Consider the following 24,039-nt stretch of genomic DNA (forward strand, 5'->3'; position numbering starts at 1 on the left):
TTACCCTTTGATTAGGACTAGAATTTATAATTGGAAGGAGGAAAATAGTTTAATTTCTGTACATGAATATATTATTTTGTGATACCATTATTTCTTCCAGATGAAATTAAAAAAATCAGTTAATAGACTTTGGAACTAGGAAGTCCTTTAAATATAATGTGGTTCAACAACTCTATTTTATAGATAATGATATTGAGACCCAAAGTGTAGAGGAATTATGCAGGATGACACTTTCGATCTGGGTTACAAAACCCAGAGCTGACTTGTTTCTTTGTCTAGTGCTTTTCACTCTATGATGCCTGTCATTCCTAAAACTGATCTAGATGCCGTAAAAAAACAAAGGGAGGGCGGGAGATGCCAGAGGAGAAGGATGTGAACCCCTCTCATGGTGGACCTCTTCAATTTAGGAGTCCACTTAATGGGACTCCAGCATTTGTTCTTCCATGGCGGGGACATCATGCTAATAAAACTGATTTTTGCTTTTTAGGTGAGAGCTACGTATGTGCGTCGAACGAACCATTTCGTAAAGTTGATTACACCAAAAATACTAATCCGAACTGGTCTGTGAACATCAAGGGTGGGGCAACCCGTGCCGCGGCAGCTCCCTCCTCGGTGAAGAGCGAGGTGAAGGAAAGTAAAGATTTCATCAAACCCAAGTTAGTGACTGTGATCCGGAGTGGCGTGAAGCCTAGGAAAGCCGTGCGGATCCTTCTCAATAAGAAGACTGCTCATTCCTTTGAACAAGTCTTAACAGATATCACCGAAGCCATTAAACTAGACTCAGGAGTGGTCAAGAGGCTCTGCACACTGGACGGGAAGCAGGTGAGATGTTTCTAGCCCGCAGCTCCCTGTCCTTCTTTTAAACTCTCCTCGGCAGTTGCGTGTTCGGCAGTATGAGCCGTGCAGTCTGCTGGTTGTTCTTTCAGTAGTCCTACTTGAGAGGGGGTGGGGGGAGTGTTGTTTGCCTTTCTCATGAAAAGTATAACCAGCTCGCCTGTCTCTTTACCCAAATACGTCAGAAGTGCATACACAGAAATCTGTCCAAACTTCTCGTGGTCCCTGGAAGGGAAATATAAGCCACTGAGGGAAAAGTGTAAGTGGGATGTTCTTTTAACAATAAGGACATCTGGTGACTTAGTAGAGTCATTAGGGGTGTGGGTAAGCCATGGGGGTCAAAATTAAAGATATTTAGTATTTTTAGAAAAGTCTTTCCTCCTCACTCACTCGTAATATGGGAAATGCACTTAAAAGAAAATGCTTTCATAGGAATGTCCATATGAATTTCATAGGGAAGAATGGAGGCAATTAATCAGCATTTCTGAAAAAAATATACACATTACACAGGAAAATGCATGCCAAATTTATGGTAACAATATACTGGGAAGTCTAATGGGCTAAAAAAAAATGGGCAAATTGCAAGAACGCATGAATAGCAGTTACACAAATATCGAGTTTTGCCACAATCAGATTATCCTTCCTCAAAAGAAACATGTGCTTTCTGAAGGGTATTTTTCTCTAATTTACAATAAGGTTAACTTGTTTATATTTACATTGTATAAACATAGTTTCCAGCATTCAATTTGTTCATTTCATTTTGTTTCTTCTCTCGAAAATAAGTTATTTTGAAGTGTTTGGCTCATGTAGTGCTGAAAATGAATAATACAAAACACTGAAACAGTGTTTTCTGGGGGGGGGGAGTAGTTTTCTAAGACTGGATCTAGTTACTGGGTTGCTTTATGATTCATCAACAAAATTTTAAAAATAGGTTCTAAAAATTCCAGTACCCTATAGTGAAGTTGTGACTTTTCTAATTAATTAAATGAATGATTAGAAGGGAGCCTGCCCCAATACAGGTTCATAGTATGATTGGAAATAGGTGCTTTACAGGTAGAATAAAGAGCACAGTAAAGCCCACAACTCCGTAAGATTTACTCTGCAAGTAAGGGAAAATTAACTAGACTACAAGACGGGAGATTTGGTAAATCAAATAGCTAATTCTTGATGCACACAGGGAAGACCGTAACTATAGAGACAGATATTTAAGATGTCCAACAAAAGGAAAAGCAAAAATCCTATGTATGACCAATTAGATAATGTGTCACATCAACAGTACATGCAGATGAGATTTAAAAAATCGAAACTCAGTGCCCTGGCTGGTGTAGCTCAGTGGGTCGGGTGTTGTCCGACAAAGCAAAAGGTCGCCAGTTGGTTTTCCAGGCAGGGTACCTGCCTGGGTTTGGTCTCCAGTTGTGGGTTTGGTCTCCAGTTGGGGCACGTATTAGAGGCAACCAGTTGATGATTTTCACATCAGTGTTTCTCTCGCTCTCTTTCTCCTTCCCTTTCCCCTCTCTCTAAAAATAAGTCTTTAAAAAAACTGAAAATCAGATTTGGAAATCTTCAAATGAATGTTCTGCAGGGAAATCTTAAGTGAAATGAAGTTGTGCATTGAAATATGCTAGTTGTTAGTTGAAGTTGGTAATTGAAATAATACTCATTGAAATTTTATAGTTATCCAAAAAGTTATCTTCAGAAGGCTTCAGACTAGAAATATTTGTATGTAAAAATGTTAACTAAAGCACAAGCAACCCCAAATTATCTAAGGATAATGCACTGCTATCGAGTAGGATTTAGGAGAGGAGTTAGAGGGTGGCTCACTATTAAGAAACCTGTTGCCATGACCAGGTGGCTCAGTTATTTGGGATGTCATCCCACACACCAGAAAAGGTGTGGGTTCGATCCCTGGTCAGAGCACATACCTAGGTTGCCCTAGTGCGGGTGTGAATGGGAGGCAACCAATTGATGTCTCTCTCAAATCAGTAAACATCTCCTCAGGTGCGGATCAAAACTAATTTAAAAAAAGAAACCATGTTAATACGTGGGATCTAGAAGATAAAGTTATCGTGCATATAATCCACAAGATTATTGTGTAAGAAGATGTCACAGAAGGATCTGACAAAACACAAAATGTGTGTTCACTTAGGGATTTAGCAGTGCAAATGGAGGGGGAGTCAGAGAACTCAGAGGAAAAGTCTGTGTGTTGGTATTCAGATGAGATCCTGGAGGTATTTCTGTGATAATCAGGTCTAAGGTAAGGAGGTGTAATAGCACCGGTATTCAATGTTCTTCTCTGCATTCTTCCTGATTTTTATTTATAGTTTAACAGCAATTTCAATAAGAATTTAAATGAGTTTTGGGGAGGTGGAAAGAGGGCTACCTGACAAAGTGATTTTAAAAGGTAATCTGGAAAAATAGGAAATTTTTGGAAATAATGATTAACGGGCTCTCATGCTACCAGATATTAAACCACTGTTCTCATGCTATACCAAAAATAAATTCCAGGTGTGTTCAAAATATGGATGTCAAAAGGAAACAAAAGAACTAAAGGAAAAGGTGTCAATAGATATGTTGAAATGGGAAAGGATTTTCTAAGCATAAAAGTAGTGGGAAGATCACAAAGGGAAAGGCTGGTTACAACATAATAATCAGAACTTGCTAGGTATCACAGCCAGGGTGTGTACTTTTATATTGTTGTAGTTTAATATGAAACAGGTGCTTCAATGGTGAGATGAATTAAAGCTCAGACAGACTATTTGAAAGGTAGAATTATAAATACTAAGTATAAAAAAGTTCAGTCTAACTAAGTATGCATTAAAGCAATGAGATATTAATATTTAGAATTGACATGTTTTTGAAAGAGAAAATGTCCGTTATTTTCTAATGGGCAATGAATCGGCCTTCTCCCAGAATGATGGAAGTATCAGTTTCATATTCTTCATGGAAAGCAGTTTGTTTCGTTCAACTATACAAATGTTCTTACTTTTCAAATAAATAAATAAACTAACTTATAGGGATTTATCCTAAATAACCTGAGATGTGAACATACTTATGCATGAGAATTCATCCCAAAAATATGAGCAAAAGACTGGAAGCAATTTTAAATCAGTTCAATATATTACTATTTGAATTCATAGGAGTGGCCAGTGAAAATTGTTTTGGGGGGACTATGAAGACATGGGATAATGTTAAGTGAAAAAAAGCAAGAAAAAAACCCTTCTGTAGTATGGTTTCAACTTTGTGTGAAGAAAGAAAAGGAAAGTATTTTTTTTAAAAACTAATTCAGAAGGAAACACAATTATTGTTGCCATCACAAATCCAGTACTTGCTGTTTTGATTTTTACTACTTTTCTCTCATGTCTATTTAAAAAGCAAAAATTCAAGCACTGAGGAAGAAAATGAAGACTGATTTCAATCAGATTGTTTAAAACAATTAAAACATTGTGACTTAATCCTTGAAATTTTGGCATGTGGCTGTAAAATGCTACAAGCATCCCTTTTGTCACCGTCTATGTCTAAAATTATTTCTCCTGTGAAACAAAAGAGATACTCTTAAACTTCCTAATCAAACTTCTTTGGAAAAAATAATATAGTTTATTTTTAACAGACACAACTTCGGACGTGGTATTTTCAGAGTGCCAGGTGTCCTTCAAAGCTGTAGTTTTCCTGGCACTGATTCAACATCTGTATGGTCGGTGGACTTGCTGTTTCATCTGTTTTGTAGTTGATATTTATTATAAAGGGGATGTTAAATCCTGCTTTGACGTAGGCTAAAAATTTGCCTTATGCTTAAGATTAATGCAGATCTTTAAATGGGCAGTGTTCCTTCGATTTTATTTTATAAGTTGATTTTATGGGTATTTTATACATTGATTTTTTTCAGAAAGCAGAAAACTATCTGCTTTCTGAAAATTCTAAGAAAGGGCAGCTTTGCTTGGTTGAAGAGAAAGGAGTAAGAAAAAACTCCGATCTGTTAATGAGTTGCTCCTGCACAAAAGTTTGGTCCATCTTCCTTAACTTTTATGTTCCTTCCTACTCAGATTGGCTGTTTTCATCTGGAATCAAGCTGATCTTCAACAATTTGTAGGCAGTTCGTTACCAGCAGGCACCGATTCCATCCTGATACCAGTGTTAGAGTTTTAAGGGATGTGTGCCAGTGGCATTTGTGCAGGTAACACAGTGTCCCTTGAATCTTCTCTTCTGCCAGATGGATGGTCACGCCTTCCCGTAGTGCTGACTCCATGACAGGGTCTGACTTGGTTAGTTGTACAGCTGACTCATACATTTTATATCTCTTTAAGTTGCTTCAAGTAAGAGCAAGGGATTTTATCCATGTTCACTCTTGGGTTTTCTTTAATGTAGAGCAGTGGCTCTCCACTGGGTGCATTTTTGCTGTTGGGGACAGTTGACAGCATTTGGAATCATGTTTTGCTGTCGGGACTGGGGACAAGGCTGCTACCGGCATGTACTAGGTTGGGGCCAGGGGTGTCGCTCACCATCCCACAGCACACACGGCAGACACAGCATCGTTCTTTGGAATCCGAGGTGTCAACAGTGCCCAGATGCAGGAAATCGGGTGTAAAGTAAGTGAAAGGATTGAAAAGGAGATGATAGTTGTTTGAATATTAACTTTATCAATTAGGCCACATGCTAAACTTTATTTCAGCACTTACAGATTTCCTCAGAGCCTGTGCACTGTTTATCTAGTGGAAGCAAGTGTGCTAGAATGTCATGGTGTATAGTCTTTATTTTCCTGGATTTCTACTTATTTGTCTTGGTCGCGTGAGCCTTGTGTACAGTTGGGTGGTACGGCTTCACAGAGGGTTAAATGAAGATACCCCAAGTGGCTTGACATGTACTGAAAGGGAAGTCTTGGGGGGTGGGCTGGGATGGGAGTAAAAGACAGAAAACTGTATTCGAACAATAATTAAATTTAAAAAGATTTTAAAAAATAAAAAAGGAAGCTTAAAAAAAGAGAAGTCTAAAAAATCATGATTTACTCTTGTGGAGTTTTAAGTATTTAATACTCTAAAAAGTGATGTCATGATTATCAGTGGGAACGAAACACACCTGTAATATTTATAGATAGCGTGGCTTTCATTTTTTATACAAAAAAAATGATCCATAAAGGTAAGTCACGACATTCCTCTTAAAAAAGTTTTTAAACTCACAATTAATTTAGATTAAATGCTTCACTGTTGTCTTTCTTTTACCAGTGAAACCTTGGGCTTTTAAGTTAAAGGAATTCTGTGGACAACGAGGTTTAGTTTTTTAAATCTCAAAAGTCAGAGTGACTTTCTTATAATAAACTGCAGCAGGGGACTCCTTTTAAAAAATGTATCTTTATTCTGTTAAAGGACTGAAAGGTCCAAATATAGATTTTGTCCACATGTGTAAAAAATTCTAACTTTTAGCTTTCCCAGAAACAGCAGAGTTTTAACATAAAAGAAACATATTTAGTGGAATTTTGGAACAAGTTGATTCTTGTCATGGGCAGAGGCAAAACAGACTCAGAAATTGCTGGCAGTTGATGCTTTGGGGGTAAAACACTTCCAGACTCTGGGACCACTGCCAGCCTTAGGGTGCCCACATGCAGCGGGTTCTCCTTGGGATCACGGAGGGCCTCCATCTTATCGGTCATCTTGGGGTCTTTGAAGGTTTCCGTCCTCACTTTTATAAAAGTTTCTTGCAAGAAGCATAATATAAATTTTTTGTACCTGGCTTTAACTTTTCTGGCATCACAGTTTCCAGTAAAGGTTCGTTTTTGCGTAATGATCTACCTAACCGTTCTTATTTAAAACAATTTCTTCTCAAAAAATTGCTACATAGAAATCAGATGGTTGATATCTATTCAAAAATGTTTTCTACAATTCATTTAATCCTGATAGAACTTTTCCTTGGAGTAGCTGAGGACAGAGTTTGATTTTTGTTCTCAGATTGCTCCCAACGCATGCATTTTTTTTTTTTTTGTGGATAATAGAAATCCAGAAACTGTTTTGTCTAAGTAGTCGCATTTGCATTCATACCTCTGAAGCGTGGGTCGCCCTGACCTGTCTCAAGTAATGGAAAACTCTCCCAGTCAGGAATCAGCAGACTAAAGGAGTAACTGGTGGGGGTTTTCAGTGCAGCGGGAAGTCCAGGTAAAGAAAGGGAGAAAACATTCCATTTGTTCTTTGATCTCTGATCTAAGCAGAAAGGGTTGGGGGACACTTAATAATCTTTGTTTTTGATTTAATGAACACCTCTTTTCAAAAAGTAATCTAAAGAATGGAAAGAAAGGAAGGAACAAAGGAAGGATGGATGGACTTTGTTGAAGTAGTTTTTTTTAAATTTCTCTCTCTTCTAAGATTTTATTTATTTATTTTTAGACAGAGGGGAAGGGAGAGAGAAAGAGAGGGAGAGAAACATCAATGTGTGGTTGCCCCTACTGTGCCCTGCACCAGGGGACCTGACCTGCATGTGCCAGGCGTGTGCCCTGACTGGGAATTGAACCAGCAACCCTTTGGCGCTCAGACTGGAGAGTTCAATCCACAGAGCTACTCCAGCCAGGGCTATTGAAGTCAAGTTTGAGTTTTGCCGTTCTGGTATCCATTGTATAAGTACTTCCCCCGACCTCTAATAAATATTTTCTCTTTTTTAGTGGGAAACTGCAGGAAAACCCTAGAATCCTGTTTGTAGTTACTGCGGTTGCAAATTACATAAGAGATGTTTAAGGAAAATAATGTTCGCTCACAACAAATTAGGCAGTTCAGGCATCCGTGGGACAAAGAAGACATCACTGTGAACTCTGCTGTTTCTTTATTCTTTTCCTGTCTGAACTAGAGCACTGCACGGAGCATAAGGGTTGTGCTACATTCACTTCACTTTTGTTATAATGTACTTTTAGTGGTTGTAATAATTATTGAAATGTTTTTTATGTATTTCACAGTGCTTAAGATAATAGCTAACAGCTTAATAAAGGCCAGTCACTTACTGTGTAAGGCGCTGGGACCGTGCTTTCTGTTAGCCTTCCCCAGTGATCCTCACAGCAACCTTGAGAGGGAGGGAATTTCACCCTGGGGAAACTGGAACAAAGAGAAATCCGGTAACCTGTTCAAAACCGCGCCCCCCGTGGAGCCGGGCCGCTGTCGGAGCTGGATTCACACCCAGGGAGTGTGGTCCTAGACCTCACTCTCCTTGCAGCTGTGCACTGAGCCCCTGGGGTCGGCTCTGTGGGTGTCCTTGGTGATAGTCGTCAGGAGCAGGGACAGTAACTAGTGAACTAAGCAGGTTATTTCATTTCAAGTTTTCTAAAGGGTTTAGGGTGATGCAGTGTTACCTGGGGTTTATCTAAATGTGGTAAAATTATTCTTCCAGTAAGGTCTGAAAAATGAAAAAAAAAGTCAAGGAATGATTATATACTTGACAAAAAGGTGATTCAGATTTCATAGACTTTATTGAAAAAAATTTAAAACTATGACATCGCAAAAAGTTTAGAAAATAGAGGAAAAATAAATGCACATTCTATTTTAACACTGCTTTTATAATAAAGTATTCCTATCTATATTTGTATATACATGCTTTTTCTTCCTTAAGAGAAAACTACTCAAGTAAAATCAGTACCTTTCTACTAGGAAAAAATATATAAACCATTGACAGAAATGCAAAAAGTAAATGTTTCTTTTCACATCTGCCGTTCTTCCCAAACCTCATTTTGTTTCTTTAAGGGAACCACTAATAACAGTTTTGTTGAAGAACTTTCAATATGCATGTAAACATAATTTTTATATAATGTGGTTTCGTGTGTAATCCTGTATCCTCTCCTTTTTCACTTAATAATTGTATTCTTCCATGTTACGTAATCTTCATAATTCATACTTGACGAAATAATGTTGCATTGGCTAGATGTATCATTATTTAACCAATTGCTGTGCATTTGGCTTTCTAGTTTTTCATTCTTTTAGTCTCCAATCATCTTGCTGTCACTAGATTTTTACATGCTTTGGATCACATCCTTTCTTTAGGAAAAGAGTCCTTGAGGTCAATGACTAGAAGAGATACTTAAGTATCTGGGAGCTTGAGAGAGATACTGTGAAAGCGGTAGACAGAAAGCGGACCCAGCTGGCAGCACCACCAGCATGGGCCCCAGTAGTTCTGCAGCTGGGATGGACTTGGTGAGGGTCAGCTGTGACAGCCAGCCACAGTGGCTATACTTAATTTGTTGCATGAAAAAACATACTTCCCGTGAAAGTGAACCCCCCCCACATTCCTCTTACCACTTCTACCTTTGCTACTTTCTCCTCCAGAAAATAGTTCATTGAGAAAAGGCAGTTGATCTGTGTATCAGTTTTATATCAGAGGCCAGTGCTGACTAGTCTTGAAATTGTTAAGCTTGGTAGGGAGAACAAAAAGGAAACCTTTTTAGCAAATAGTGCAGATGTGTGACTTAATCTTGAACTAAAAGACCTAATGCTTCAATTAATATTTGCTTTATAACCTTTGTCGATGCCAAGAGTTCTATGAGCATATTACTAGTATTTAGGGAATTCAGGTAATGTTTGCTTTGTGACATTTTGACTCAGAATCGAGTCAGGATTATTTGAAGTAGATGCTTGGTAGGGTCAGTTGATGGCTACTTTACACGCTGGCTGCTGTGGCTCTGTTGGTTGGAATGTTGTCCAGAATAAAGGTCATGGGTTTGATTCCCAGTTAGGGCACCTGCCTGGGTTGTGGGTTCTGTTGCCAGTCAGGGTACATGCAGGAGGCAACCAATCGATGTTTCTCTGTCACCTTGATGTTTCATTCCCTCTCACTCAACCTCCCTTCCCTTCTCTCTAAAATCAATAAGCATGTCCTTGGGTGAGGATGAAATATATATAACTTCACAAGTTTAATTGGATTTCGTGAGAGAATCATTTTATTCATCATATCTTGTGGTAATACCAGAGATGGGTGCAAACCCAGTCTCGTACTTCAGGATGTGTACCTGATACAGAAGACTGTTTAGTCCAGCTTGCTAATTTTCCAGAACCTGTTGAAATCTGTGCCCTTCTCTCTCAGTTCCGGCCCGACTCAGCACTTTGTGTATGATCAGCTCGTTTGCAGATCAGAGCGCAGCTTTAAGGAGCTCTGCTTCAGCCTCTTTTCCTCTGTTCCCTCTAGTTGGGGGGAAGTGTTTATTTTCAGGCTTGTAGTCATTGATTGGCTTCTCTGGAGAGCAGAAGCTAAGCTTAACCACGGTTATCCACATTCTTAGGGTGCTGCCTCATAGAAAAGTAAGCAATTAAATCGAAACCGAAAGTTACTTTGTGGAGAAAACTAGTGCTAGAGTCTGTATTGTTGTTTTTTTCCAGTAACTCTGATTTTTCTGGATTTCAAAATGAACCTCTTACAGTTTTTTTTTTTTTTAAAGTAAGGAAGAACATCACACTTCAAACAGGGCAACTAGCTTTCATGAATACCTTCCGTATATTTTTAGCACGTTTCAGTTGTGGTGCGATGCAGCTGACCAACTGCGGGCTCCGTGTATTGGGAGGCTCTGGGCTCGTTAGAGGTTCGCCTCTACGGAAGTTTGTTCCCTGGGCCTGGAGACTGTTAGAAACGAATGGGCCTTCTTACCCAGAAGGGACGTTCTGTTTTTCCTTGTGCATTTCAGGTTCTTCCTGAGACTTGAAATAGTACAGATTTTATTTTTTTTTTAAAGTCTGTAATGATTTATTGCAAGCTTCTGAAAATGTGAGCATCAAGACACTTGATTATATTAGAAAATACTGCTCTGCCCACATGCTAAGTCATGAAAATGCCATTGTAAGGATGAATTATGGAAGATATTTAAATACCCACATATTGGTACTTATTAAAACTGACATTAGTTACATGGTTGTGTTTCTGAAGGATTAAGTTTATTAAACGCCTAATCTTTGGATCACCTATGTTAACATATTTTAGTGGTAAAATATTATGGCTGACACATGCCATTGTGAAAAGTGCAAATGAAAAAAGTTTCCTTTTTATAAAAAGCAAAAGTTTTGTAAATGGAAAGTTAGAAAAGCCCAGCTAGGTAACTTAATCCAAATTTTTAACATTCTGTGTCTTTTCACTTAAGCTGGTAGTCTGGATTTTCACACATAGATACATGATAAAAGTTTTGAACTTTTTTGGAAGTTTTAAAAGTAATTTTTCACTTCAAGAGCATTCCTGCCTAAGCAGCACCAGTCAGTGTCCAAATCTCTTCTTGAACTTCCAGGAGTTGAGCGAGTTGTGGTCAGTATGATCTGTGCCCTGAGGAGCTGATTATATGCACTGGAGTCAGAAAATACAAATTGAAGTTTGGTTTCAATACGTCATTTCACAATAGCATTATCGTGTCGGACGGGACAAGGTTCACGCTCATTCAACGGGGAATGTCATTAAGGATTTTCAGTGACGGGAAAGTGCACTGTGGGTGCCAGCTGTTGTGGCACAGACTGTTTACACATGTTCTCACTTACTCTCGAGACCACCCCGAGAGAGATGCATGGCAGTGCCTTGACGCGAGGAGTGTTGCAGAGCACGGCCACGGAGCTCTGGTCCTTGGGTTCCCTTAGACCACGCGGGTACGACTGCGCTTATCCTGTGACGCTGCCTGCGCCTCAGACAATTAAACGCTCAGTGCTCATTTTCAAAATTCAAAAGAAGATCCACTTCACTACTCAATAATTATTCATAATTGTCTACTACAACCTATTATATGGTATAATTAATTTTTTTAATATTTTATTTTTATTTTTATTTTTTTTAGAGCGAGGGGAAGGGAAGGAGAGAGGGAAAGAAACAATGTGTGGTTGCCTTTCACATGCCCCCCTCCCCCCCCCGGGGACCTGGCCCGTAACCCAGGCATGTGCCCTGACTGGGAATTGAACTGTGACCCTTTGGTTCACAGGCCTGTGCTCAATCCACCGAGCTACATCAGCCAGGGCAATGGTATAATTGTTTACTTTAGTCTTTAAGCTTGGCTCTGAATGGCTTTCTGGACTTTTTCCAAAACTTATATTCAGCCTTAAATGATAAATAGTTTATTTATTTTATTGCTTGGGTGGTTCTGATTCCTCACATTTATTTTGTGGCTCAAGATATCCTAGATTTGGTCAGTGGAACCATTTTCAACTTGGACCCAGTGTCTTTCTGACATATTTTAGGGGACATAGGGAAGTAAGGGTTGTAGGGAACTGGGTCAGGTTCATAATTAGACCTGTAGCTACAAAAATATAACAGCAGTTCTAAATTCCAGTGTCTACTGTGGATCCTCTGTTCTCAGGTGTCTTCCTTAATGCGTGTTGTTCTCTCCGTGTCCATCTACAGACACGTGATCTCTCTTCATTGCACATGACTCCTGCTTTCTGTGCAACTCTGTCTTTGTGTCCTTAGCATGTTTGCCATTGAGCTTTAGACACTAGTGCCTAGGACATGTCTGATTGAGTTGCTGGTTATGGCCCAGTACAAGAGCACCATCATAGGCCTTTAGATTCCCTGTTCTTGACCAATAATGGCTGCTCTTAGGGAAACACTCAATTTATTTTTGAAGAGTTGCTGTGGTTTCAGTCATATGACCTTGTAAGCTATGTGTAGTGAATTTGGCTTTAAGGGGCTTTGGGTATTGAGGGCATATAGGGATTCATCGACTATGTGATTTAGTGGTTCTTGACTAGAGGTAATTTTGCCCCTGAGGGACGTTCGCTGGAGGGGTAGAGTAGGTAATAGGTGGAGGGAAGGGCAACTGCTATATATCTTACAGTGCATGGGACAGCCCTCCACAACAAAGAACTGGCTGGTCCAAAACATCAATAGCGCTGATACTGAGAAACATGGCCTGATTTAATGGGTAAAAAAGGAAGGAAAGGGGGGTTTTGAAGGAAACATAAGTGGTTTGGGAATGGCCCGTGTAAGGGATGTAGGTTTGTACGTCTGGTCGAGTGTAGATTTTTGAAATGGAAAAGTTAGGCGGGGGCAAGATTATGCACAGTACTCCCTGCATTTCCAAGGGCTGTAAACCTCACCCACTGGACTCTGAGTTGTCACTGAAGAACTGTAAGCATCAGATTGGAATTTTTGAAAGTTTACTCTGGAAGAGTGTGAAGTGAGTTCAGAACGATGATCAGTGCTAAAGGATTGTATGTCCCAGGGTGTGGAAGCTGCTTCAGATAATATTATCTCAGAGCTGTAATACGGTTCACAGCTTGTGGTTCCTAAACCCTATTCCAGATAGGAGGCAGACATTCCTGAAGAAATCTCAGTTGTTTCAGGGGGTGACAGTTTGGTTTTAGCAGGAAATGAAAAAAGAATGAATCAGTTCGGTAGAGTCCAAGTTTATGGGCAGAAAGTATTTATTAGGTTAAAGGTTATACCGATCTTCAGAGTGACTGGAAGAAAGTGATAATTTTCTTTTCAATTTTAAGACTTAAAAAAGAAGATTAAGTTTCCCCTGTGCTTTTTGCGTTGTCAAACTATGAGTGAGATGTTTGTGGCTGGATTGCTATCAGCATTGTTATTTAGAAGTAATGCTGGAGTGTAGGTAAATGCTGCCTTTTTAAAAACATTTCAGTTTTGGAAGGAAAGGGAAGAAGAGAGTGGGGGAGAGAAACATTGATGAAAGAGAAAAACAGCGATTGGTTGCCTCTTGTACGTGCCCCAACAGACCCCAGGGACTGAACCTGCAGCCCAGGCATTGCCCTGACCAGGAATCAAACCAGTGACCTTTTGCTTTGTGGAATGATGCCCAACTAACTGAGCCACACCAGTCAGGGCTTCTTTTCTTTTAAAATTTATGTATTTTTATTTTATGTGTAGTTGGCACAGAGTCTTATATTGGCTACATTAGTTTCAGGTGTACTGTACAGTGATTTGACATTTTTATACCCTGCAATATGATCACCCCACTAATTCTCGTAATCATCTGTTACCATGTAAACTTACCACAATAGCACTGCCTTTTCTAATGTGCTACTGGGACTGTGAGTGCTTCCCCCTCCTTTCCCAGCAGACACCTGGCATGATCAGGTGATCGGTGACCGTGAGGCAAACTTGTATTTGGGAAAAGCTGTTACTGTGAGGTGACAGTACTGCAACATTCTGTCCACAGTCACACACTTATTTAAAAATGACTTCAAAATATAGTAGGTAAACACTTATTTAAAAATGACTTCAAAATATAGTCACTATGCCAACTAAGACACTTGAATATGAAGGTGTTTCTTGGTAGCAATAGAAAAGAGTACTTTTACTTAAAATTATCAGCATGGCATAGAAAATAAATAGTCCAGCATTTATGAATCTGTTATGATATGGCCTACTGAAATACTTTACAATTTTTGATAGCTTTAGAAATGTAAATGCTCCTATGCATTAGCTAATAAGATGTGTTATCAGTAATACATTGTAAAAGTCACTTGTTGAAGACCTATTCCTACTTTACTTTAAAAACTAATAATGATGGTTTGGGTTTTTATGCAGCTGTACTTGCAATTTTCATGCTGATACAGCTAGGCTAATTGGTGGTGAGTACAGTTTTGCATTATTTACATTGCATAACAATGCTGGTTAATAGCGTCCTCAAACTCTAATTAGGGCCATTTAGGCCTTGATACAGGGAAATGGGAGAGTAAGATTAAGTCCATGGACTTTTTTGCCTGGAAGGCTTTTATACATATATAGATATATTTTATAGGTATATAAAATCCACATAAAATTTACTTGTTAGGCGAGCAGCCATTCTGCCAGTCTATTTAATGAATCTGGAATCAAAGCAAAGCTGTGGTCTTAGAGTGTGTGCACCAGGAGTCTCCAAGTTCTGGCACATTCAGAAGGTGGAGGGCATGAGGTCCCCGCTCTCCGGGCACTTACTCTCTCATTGGTGGGGAAGTCGAAAATGCATGATGTGATTAGATAAGACAAAGGGCTGAGAGACAGTTCTGTTCAGCCAAAGGACAGAAGTGTGAACCAGTGGAGCAGGGAAGAGTTTGTGAAGCAATAGAATGTACACTGGGCTATAGCTGGGGAGACCGATGAAGAGAGACCACTGCCCTGCACCCCCAACCCCACACACAGCAGCAGGGGAGAAAAGCAAGACTGACGGTGAATGGAGGCACCAAGGGGAATGAGTGTTCTCAGGACGTAGCAGGAAGTGAGTTTGGAGAAACTCAGAGCGGGGAGTTCACTGAAGTTCAAACAGAAGGCTAGGTGGAGAGAGAACGTCAGCTTTTGATGAAACAACGGTGTAATAAAACTGTGCTTTGGGGTCAGCCTGTCACCGGAATGATGCTAAAATGGAAGGAGGAGGACCACACAGCCAATCAGGAGGCCCTCCCAGCAGTGCAGGAGTGGTCCAGAGTAGCGTGGCAGGTGCCAGCCGTGGCAACGATGTGTAGCAGAGAATCTGGACTGAGTGCAAGCCCTACTATAACTTGGACAACTGGGGAAACTGGGGCATGCTGAGAGCGCCACAGGGCCCAGAAAGAGCTACTCCAGTGCCTTCTACCCCGTTGCCAGGCCCCAGAGCTGCTGCAGGTCATACCCCAGAAATGCTTTAACATCCCGGTTTCCTAAGGGGCCTCTAAAGGTTGAGCCAGCAGAAATATAAAGGACTGATATTGCCGGAAGATTCTGTAGATACATGCATGTAGATATATAGATACTGCTCTCTGTATCCATGTGTGTGGTTTGTACACAAAGTTGATCGTTTTATTAATTGTGGCAGGGCAGTTTGTCATTAAGTGTGGGGTAGACAAAAAGCCTTGTTTATTTTCATCTACGAATACATCAAATTTATTTTTTAAAATATCCACTTTATTGCTGGCCTAATGAGGTAGAAATAATGTTTTGTTGATTTACAAGTCACAAATGGCTTGTGTGGGAGAATTTAAGTAGATTATTTTTTTGGTTGGGAGGAAAACAAACTATTTCTTTTACTTAAGTAAAATTTAAACCTAGTTTATGTGGCATATATCCTTATTTTGAAGTTAGGCTAATGTGACCCCAGAAAACATGACAGTTACGTTGTAAGTGGAACAACTTTTGCAGACCGTGTACAAAAACTGGTGACACTATGCTGTGAAAAAATCGCAGAGGTCCGCTCTTACTGTTTATTGGGGCCCCTTATTTTAGCCCACAGCCGTCCTGGGTTTCCACAGGGACTGGTCCCGGAGTCGCTGTTCTTTGTCCAAACCTTTTTATTAGAGGTAGCAGTGACCTGGGAGTCCCAGGGAGACGTCACCAGGCACTGGCGCCTCCTTGTCGCCCCTTGACGGGACCCTCCGTTCCTTCTCTAGGTGACGTGTGCTGTACCCCCCTCCCCTGGGCAGCAGTGAGCTTCCCTTTCTTGGGACTCACCCACTGAGAAGCAGGACCAGCTGCCTAGTTTGTGAGGCCCAATGCAAGGTGAAAATGCAGGGCTCCTTACTTAAAAATCATGAAGAATTTCAAGACAGCAACATCAGAATATTAAAGCAAGTGAAGGGCTCTGTGCACCTGCCCAGGTCGCACACCTGTGTAGGGGGTAAGCTGTGGAGTCCTCGACCTCTCTCAGGGTCTTATGATGCCCACAGAGGTGAGCTGCCTTGCCCTGCATCTGGATGGAGGAGAGGCAGAGACTGGCTGCTTCTCCCACCTTCTCTTCACACGCCTGCCCCTGGTCCAGTGTCAAAGAGAATGGCAGCTTCCTCCTTCCCCTCTGCACACAGGTTGGTTTCGTTCATAGGAGCATTGTCCCTACAGGAGTGGTTGACTTCTGACATTCCAGTGCCGGAGTGCATGCTATTACGGAGTACAGGAGAACATCCAAGACCTTGGTGGGAGAGGAAGGCTGTGAAGCAAGGTGGGACCGAACCTTTTGTGGTGAGCAGTGTTAGGGTTTACTTTAAGGAACAGTCGCAGGGCTGGGGAGCTTTCACTGCTGGGGACGGTACAGTTGATTCTCGCCATTCACTGTAGTTGGGTTCTATAAGGTAGCCGCAAGCGCTGAATTACCGAATCCCGATTCCTTACTCCTGGGGGCAAGACAGGGCTGGGTTCTGGTGAGGCATGGTCGCAACTTTCATCAACCAGACGATATATAACCTTGTTTTATGCACATCTGTTTAAAGACACCTTTTTTTATATATACACATGTATGTGTGTATATATACATAGCTCTAGGTTCATTTACACGAACTTAGAGCCAACAGCACTGACTCATGCCTGAACGAAGCGTATCTGACAAAGCGTATCTGACAAGTGTTTTCTCTGCAAGGCACATCACACCCTTCTTTATCTGAGGAACACTAGACAGCATTGCAGCCTTATGCTCGGGGACTATTTGAAGCAGAGAACCAACAAAAAGCATAAAAATGCAAATAATGTGGCACTAAAGAGACCACAAGAAGTGTGAGAGCTGAAACTCCACAGCAGACCCCTGCTTTGTCCCACAGCAGCTGGGGACCGTGTCCAGTGGGGGACTCAAAGTTTTCACCACTGTGCCCATGTCAGCAATTGACCACAAAAGCACCACGGGTATCGATTTGCAGACTAAAAATAAACTTTAGCAAGCAGGCGAGTTTGCAAATATGCAATCTGCAGATGAGGAGGACTGGATGTATTTTAAATTTCAGCTATTACGTCCTAGTGAGCAGGTCTTTAAAACAAAGCCATCTATCAATGTGACAAAAAGTTTGCTGTTTGTTTTTATAAAGGGATGATACAGCAGGGAGTAATGCGTTTATGTGTGATAAACTGAGGCAATGTGTCAGCTTCTAAAATAAACTTGAAGTGTACTTCTCTGATAAGAGAACGTGAAGAGGTGTTGTGGGTTTGCTGACCGTGTTAATAACAACCATTAAGTGTCAACTAATTACAATGTATAAAAATAAAATGTCCAAGTAATAGGTCACATGAGCATCATCAGATCAAGTCATCTTGCGTAAACAAGGCTTGTAGCAAAGTGGGGAATGACGAGAGTTTAGACAGGAGTGGAGTGGGAGGGCTTTGCATGCTTGTGAAAGAAACTGATTTGGCCCCAAACATTGCCCAGTGTGTAATTATGTCCCGATTAAAGGAATTACTTTGGAAAACAGAATTCAGTGAGTGTTTGTGATACAGTGTTGAAATTTAGGAAATTAGATCGCACATTTTAAAAGGATTCTTTTTTGCATGTCACTTTTGTATTCCAAATATTTTGAGATGTTCCTGTGGTAGGAACTATTGTGTGAAAAGAACAAATTAGGTAAATCTGTACTTGTGATGTTGACAAGATAAGTGAAAATGTCTTCAAGAAAATTTTAGTCATAAGGAGCAATTTACTGTGGGAAGAAAAACAAACTATTTCTTAAGTAGAACTTAAACCTAGTGTATGTAGCAAATATCTTTATTTTGACGTTAGGCTGGTGTGACCCCAGAGAACATGATGAAGAGCTCCATTGTGACTAAGTGAATGTGTATAGCAAGGGCTCATGTGTCAATATCTTGGGGGGGTTGTTTTTTGTTTTTTGAGCTGCCTGTCACCTCTGAAACACTTCTGTATCATAACAGTATGGTACCTAAGAGTCTAGGTAGCATCCCTGATAGATTTCTTGCTGCAATGGTTTCAGTGTATTTAAACTTTTTGTTGTTTTCCTGCCTTCTAAAACTCCATCCTGTTCTCCGCAGCCTGGCATGCCATTGGACTGCAGTGTTGGTTCGCAGTTATTCTTCCCAGCAGTTCCTTAAAATCACGTGTTCTTTCTCCTTGCGGCCTTCCCCTTCCCGCCCTCCCTTCTGATACAGCTTTTCTCTTTAAATGAATAGGTCTTTTTGCGCAACTGTTTGCTGACTTACCAAAAACCAGATGATAGTGTTAGACTGTTGTTGACTGTTAGGAAATCCCAATTTCATTTATTTTCTAATGGAATGGTTCCTTAGAATGCTTTTAAACAATTTATGGACTAAATTTCAGAAGATTCTTTTTCTAAATTATTATTTTTCTCTATTCTCTGGAGAAGTTAAAAGAAAGCCGTCTCTCTCTTTCACTTTATCTAATTCTCGGAGATCCACAGTGCGTATCAGCAGATCGAAGACTTGGAGATGTGCTGCAGTGGAGAAACTGTTAGGACGTTTCACAGATCATCTGGTCACAGAACCCTTTCTGCACGATGCCCTAATAATACCCCTTTGGACTAGGACTCTGGAAAATGCTGCCCTTGCTTTGAATAATGGCCTCACTCACCAAATGATTATTCCCAGTTCCCCATCTGTGATCACGTTCCTCTCCCCGCCCCCACTTCCCGTACCCCTGCATGCTCCTCCCCTCTCTCCCATCCCACCTTGGTCCTGACAATGGGGAGACTTTGCTTGTCATCCCTGGAGACCTTTGAGAGGTCATTGCTTTGAATACATTTTCCACAGAGCCTTTGTGAGGGCTGCTGGTGCCGAACTGGTTTGCTTTGGCGGTAAAGAATGGGGGTTTTGCAGTTGGACAGACCTGAATTTGATTCCTGGACTCCCCATTTAGTAACTGTGTGGCCTTTGTCCAGGTACTGATTGACGCCATTGTTCCCTTTTCCAAATGTGGATGAGGTAAGATTTTGGCTCGGGCACCTGGCACAGAGCCTCAAGCAGGGTGCTTGACTGGTGATCGCAGGGTTTCAGTCAGCATCTCCACTGGTCCTGGGACGTCCCCCTGCAAGCCGGGCCTGGCCTTGCCTGAGAGTATCAGGGGAATGTTGGGTATCGTCCCAACAGGGCTAGACTTACTGTGGCCATGCTTCACTGTGAACTTCACAGGCCTTAAGTCCCAGGCTCCCATGGACTCGGAAGCCCTGCCTGAAGGTGAAAGTGAGGAAAAACCTGGACTGTGAATAGGCTGGGTGACCATCGTTGGGGGCTGTCATCAGGCGTTCTCAACCATAACTACACAAATCAAATCACCTGTGGAACTTGAAAAAAAATAGACTCATAGACCTTGTACCCCAGAAGATGCTCATTCATAGGCTGTTACGGGTTGTGCAAATAACTTATTTATATACAGGTCTATGAACTGGTAGACCGAGAAGGTAGGACCAATAAAAACTTTCCGAAGTTGCCAGGATTTAGTACGGTGTTTGTGAAATTGCTTAACTCGTTAGAGCGATGCAAGAGTTACATCAGTTATCTTCTGTTGCATTATAAATGACCACAAACTCAAGGGCATTCATAAGGAAGCATTTATTTCTTGTTCTTTAAATGCCGGCTGCAGCAGCTCTGTGGTCCCGGTGAGCTGCAGGGTAGCCCGGAGCGGGGCGGAGCTGGCTGCGATGCTTAGCTGGGCAGCTTCCCTCCACAGTCTCCTTTTCTCCTCCCACCAGCAGACCACCCCAGGCATCGTCACAGCACAGCAGGCCCTTGATGAAGGTCTTTTCACTTAACTTCATTTCCTTACACTGTTGATGAGAAAAATAAACCAGTTCCAGTGGTTGGGGCCGCTGTCTGTGTGGTGTTTGCATGTTCTCCCCACACCTGTGTGGGTTTCCTCCAACATCCCAGAGGTGTCAGGTGAGTGGGTGTGTCTAAATTGTCCCAGTCCGATTGGCTGTATATATGAGTGTCCCCTCGATGGAAGGGTGTCCCGTGCAGGGTGGGTCTCACCCTGTGCCCAGGCCTGCGGGGTCTCCAGCTCCCTGCGCCCCCAAACTGGAGTAAGCAGGTCGGAAAAATCATTATCTTACTTGTTGTTATTCATCTTTCTTTACGTGTAGCTCACATTTATTTCAATGTTTAGTACTAGACATGTTTTGAGTCTTTATTTAGAAGTTTGGTGATGTCTTTGTGACCAGAAATACGCTGTAGGAACTTAACTCTTACTCATATCAGTTAATTCTTACAGCTGGTTTTGTTATACATTGTTTTACATAGAGTCATAGTTTCCAAGAACCTACTGATAATGTTTAAGTGAGGACTTAACTATATATCAAAGCACATGGAGCTTGTGGAAATAATGGGTCTTCCTGAAGCCTCCATTCAAAATGTTAACTCTGCCTCATTTTATTGGCCAAAGTGAGTCATGGCCAAGCACATGTGTCAAGGGGCAATGAAATATATGCAGGACATGTACAGGGAGGAGACATGCAAGACAGAGTAGGAGGCAGTTGCCCAACCTGTCACTGGAGGCTGAAACATTGGATTTTAAGACACAATAATTGGGTACCATATCTGATACTTTGATTAGGGCTATGTGCCAGAAATTGTTATCTCTTTCTGTTCTTCATTTGTAATGATATCTACCCATTTTGACAGGTTGGTTATGAGATCAGTGTACTAAAGTGCGTGAAAGTAGCAGCAAGGTATCCCAAACCCGTCATAAAGAGGAGTCGTTTATCCAGGTGCTTGAGCTCTGCAACCAAATAGTCTGGGTTTGTTTTCTGCCTTTGTCACACTAGCAGCGGGACATTGGGCGTGGTAGGTGATCTCCTGCGTCGGTTTAAAAAGAGACTCAGAGTCCTATCTACCCTCTGGGGCAGTTGTGAGGATTCAGTGAGGCTCAGTCTGTGTAACCCTCTCAGCTGGGCACATGCCCGGCCCCAATGTAAATGCTCAGTAGGGTTATGTTTTTTTCCTACCATATATAAAATATAAACAAAGTTGCCATCTGGCCAACTAAATGCTCAAGGATCTCTAACGCAAGTCTAGGATGTGTGGTACATTTCATGAATTTAAGAATCCAAACGGGAAAGTTTAGAGGGTTATACACGCTTTGGGACTTTCCAGGCCTCAGTTATAAATGTGAGAATTTTTTTGTAAAAAGAACTCAACATTTATTGTGGACCAGCCCCGTGCACAGTAATGCATTATACCTTGCAGAGACCTTAAGATATGGTCTCCATCTTCAGGAGGCTGGCAAGCAGTTGGGCAAAGCAAAATCGTCCCATCCAGGCCAGGCCAGTGGTAACGGACACAGCAGGTGCCCACTAGCTGAATGGGAGTGTCTGTCCGAACCGCTGGGCAAGTGCAAGTCAAGTGACAGCCTTCACTCCATGGCGTGGATTCAGGTGACTGCGCAAGGGTCGGCCACAGCACAGTGTGGCTGTGTGCTCGCTCACACGGGGATGCAGTGAAACCCGGGTCTTGGCCAGGGGTGCCTGTAGCTGAATTGAGAACCCACAGAGGGAGGAGGGGATTTTGTAGTTAACCCTACAGGGCTTCCGAAGACCCCTTATCCCAGGAGATGGCACGAAAAAGCCAAATCCACACACGCCACAGGTCTCCTTACAGAGCACATGTGTCACGTGTCATTAGCAGTGAGGTGGTGTTGGCTGGTGCCTGGGGACGCAGGGACTGGTGTGTATTCAGGGCATGGTGGCCCTGCGCTGCCAAACCTCATGCCGTTTTGAGCCAGAAGTATGCTCCCATATATTTAAGCATGGTTGTCTTTGCATTTTGCCTTTCTTTTTTTAAGTATAATTTCAAAGCTATACAAAGTGCACTCTGTTTGCCTATTTCGTACCCAGGTGAGATGGTTTGCTTGTACATTTTGACCAATGTCACAGGAAAAATGTGCCTCTAGAATGTCACTACTTAGAGCTTAAACTCATAGTAGTCTATGAAAATTGTTGTGGGTCTATATCTCAATATGTGCCCCCCCCCAAAAAAAAGGAAGCTTCAATGAACCACTGTAGACTCAAAGATGCTGAAGTTGGAGAGGGAAATATAGAATATAATTTCCCATTTGCAAAAACCATATAACAATTTTTTCATAAACTATATTAAAGTAGCAAAAGAAGTTCTAAACTTAGAAAAATGACTTGTTAGTTTATCTTCTCTGTTTGCTATATTTTAGTTTCTTATTTCTTAGAATTTTAAACTTCTACAGAAAAAACTAGCTACCATTTACCTTGTTCTCTCCAGCCGGGTGAAGCTGAAGAGGAAACAAATATGGAATAGGTCTCCCCCACAAGGATGGAGGCATCTCCTACAGCCTCCTGGTCCCTAGGAAGTGGGGGAACTGTGGCAGCGCCAGCAGAGGGCTGCACATGGTCGGGGCCAGCAGTGGCCACACTGGGTGGCAGGCAGGAGAAAGGGTCAAGGGTCGGAGCTGCTCACAACACACTGCCTGGGAGAAACCTACTTTTTTCCACAAAACGTTTTGTAGCAGCCATGAGCTGTGTACTGCCCTGTGCTCAAGAACTCCACATCAGTCAGTGTGCTCGTGAGAAATGTAATGCATTGCATATCTTTCCTACTCTATTCCCTTTTGCTTTCACAGAAACCCCTGAAGGTGGTACTGCTTTATTTTTTAAATGTTTTTGTTATTAATGTATCCTTTTAGATATTAACATGGGGTTACAATAATTTGTTGATACAAGATTAAAATAATTTGTTAGTAATAACAATGAAATGATTTGGAAATGGTAACTAAAATAAATGTACCAGAATATAACACACATTTATCATATTTTTGTTCCTAGTGGTTTTCAAAACTTCTGTGGATTATGTTGAGAAATTGCTTGGAAAATGTATGTATTGTTCCCATTTTCAAAGTGTTCATCTACAAAACTGTCTGCCAGATCATGGGAAGGAATAATGATACTTCATCCTTATTCATTCTCGTCCTTCAAACATGCAGATTCAGCTAATCAGCTATTTCATTTGTGGTTTTCAAACCGAACTACAAACTGTGTGTGGCTTCAGATGGTCTGGTTTAAGGGTGGCAGGAGCTGGCCTGGCGTTTTCTTTGCCCAAGAGTTTTAATTACATCATACATCTTCTTTCTCAGCACTGGACCATATTTCATTAAATCCTCTCAGGATTAACCTTATTACAATCCTAGGATGATTTATGCTAGCCCTTCTTCCCCAGATCATGAGTCATTTTCAAGGTTGTATTTGAAAAGCTTTGTAAGTTCAGGTGGAGCATTTAGAGTGGGGCTCTTGGCTGTTTTCCCGACACCCTGTTGGTCCCTGCCCACAGGGAGCAGGATGACAGGGTGCGGTTTTCTGTCTCAGGTGCTGCTGTTGGCGTTTCATTTTGCAGATCTAAATAGGGGGGTTAGGAGGGAGTGCCGAAACAGAAGCGGCAGCCTTTTGGGTTTGGGCTCCTGTGCGGCAGGTACCATTGCAGACACCTCGTCCAAAATGCGTTTGTTAGTTTCTTGGCATTTGGCTCTTACCGTTTTATCAGCATCTTCACAAGACCCGTCTATTGGGAATATTGTCTCTTTCTGTCTCAGAGTTCTCAGTGAAAGTATCCAAACAGCATGGCACAGAGGAGAAT

At 41.5% G+C, this 24,039-nt stretch overlaps 1 protein-coding gene across 6 annotated transcripts in view; it reads left to right on the plus strand.

Annotated features, from left to right (window-relative positions):
- DCLK2 (doublecortin like kinase 2) overlaps positions 1–24,039 on the plus strand; it is a 137,935-nt gene that overhangs the window by 22,200 nt on the left and 91,696 nt on the right. For all 6 annotated transcript variants that reach the window (XR_008390246.1, XR_008390245.1, XR_008390243.1 and 3 more), the window contains exon 2: positions 488–822. Coding sequence is in view for 2 of the 6 variants with exons in the window: in XM_053658215.1 (XP_053514190.1) it covers positions 488–822 (335 nt within the window). In the remaining 4 variants the exon portion in view is untranslated. The remainder of the gene's footprint in view (positions 1–487; positions 823–24,039) is intronic.

The sequence above is a fragment of the Artibeus jamaicensis genome, unplaced genomic scaffold, assembly GCF_021234435.1.
Source record: "Artibeus jamaicensis isolate MK-2021 breed Jamaican fruit bat unplaced genomic scaffold, CSHL_Jam_final scaffold_537, whole genome shotgun sequence".
Classification (NCBI taxonomy): Eukaryota; Metazoa; Chordata; class Mammalia; order Chiroptera; family Phyllostomidae; genus Artibeus; species Artibeus jamaicensis.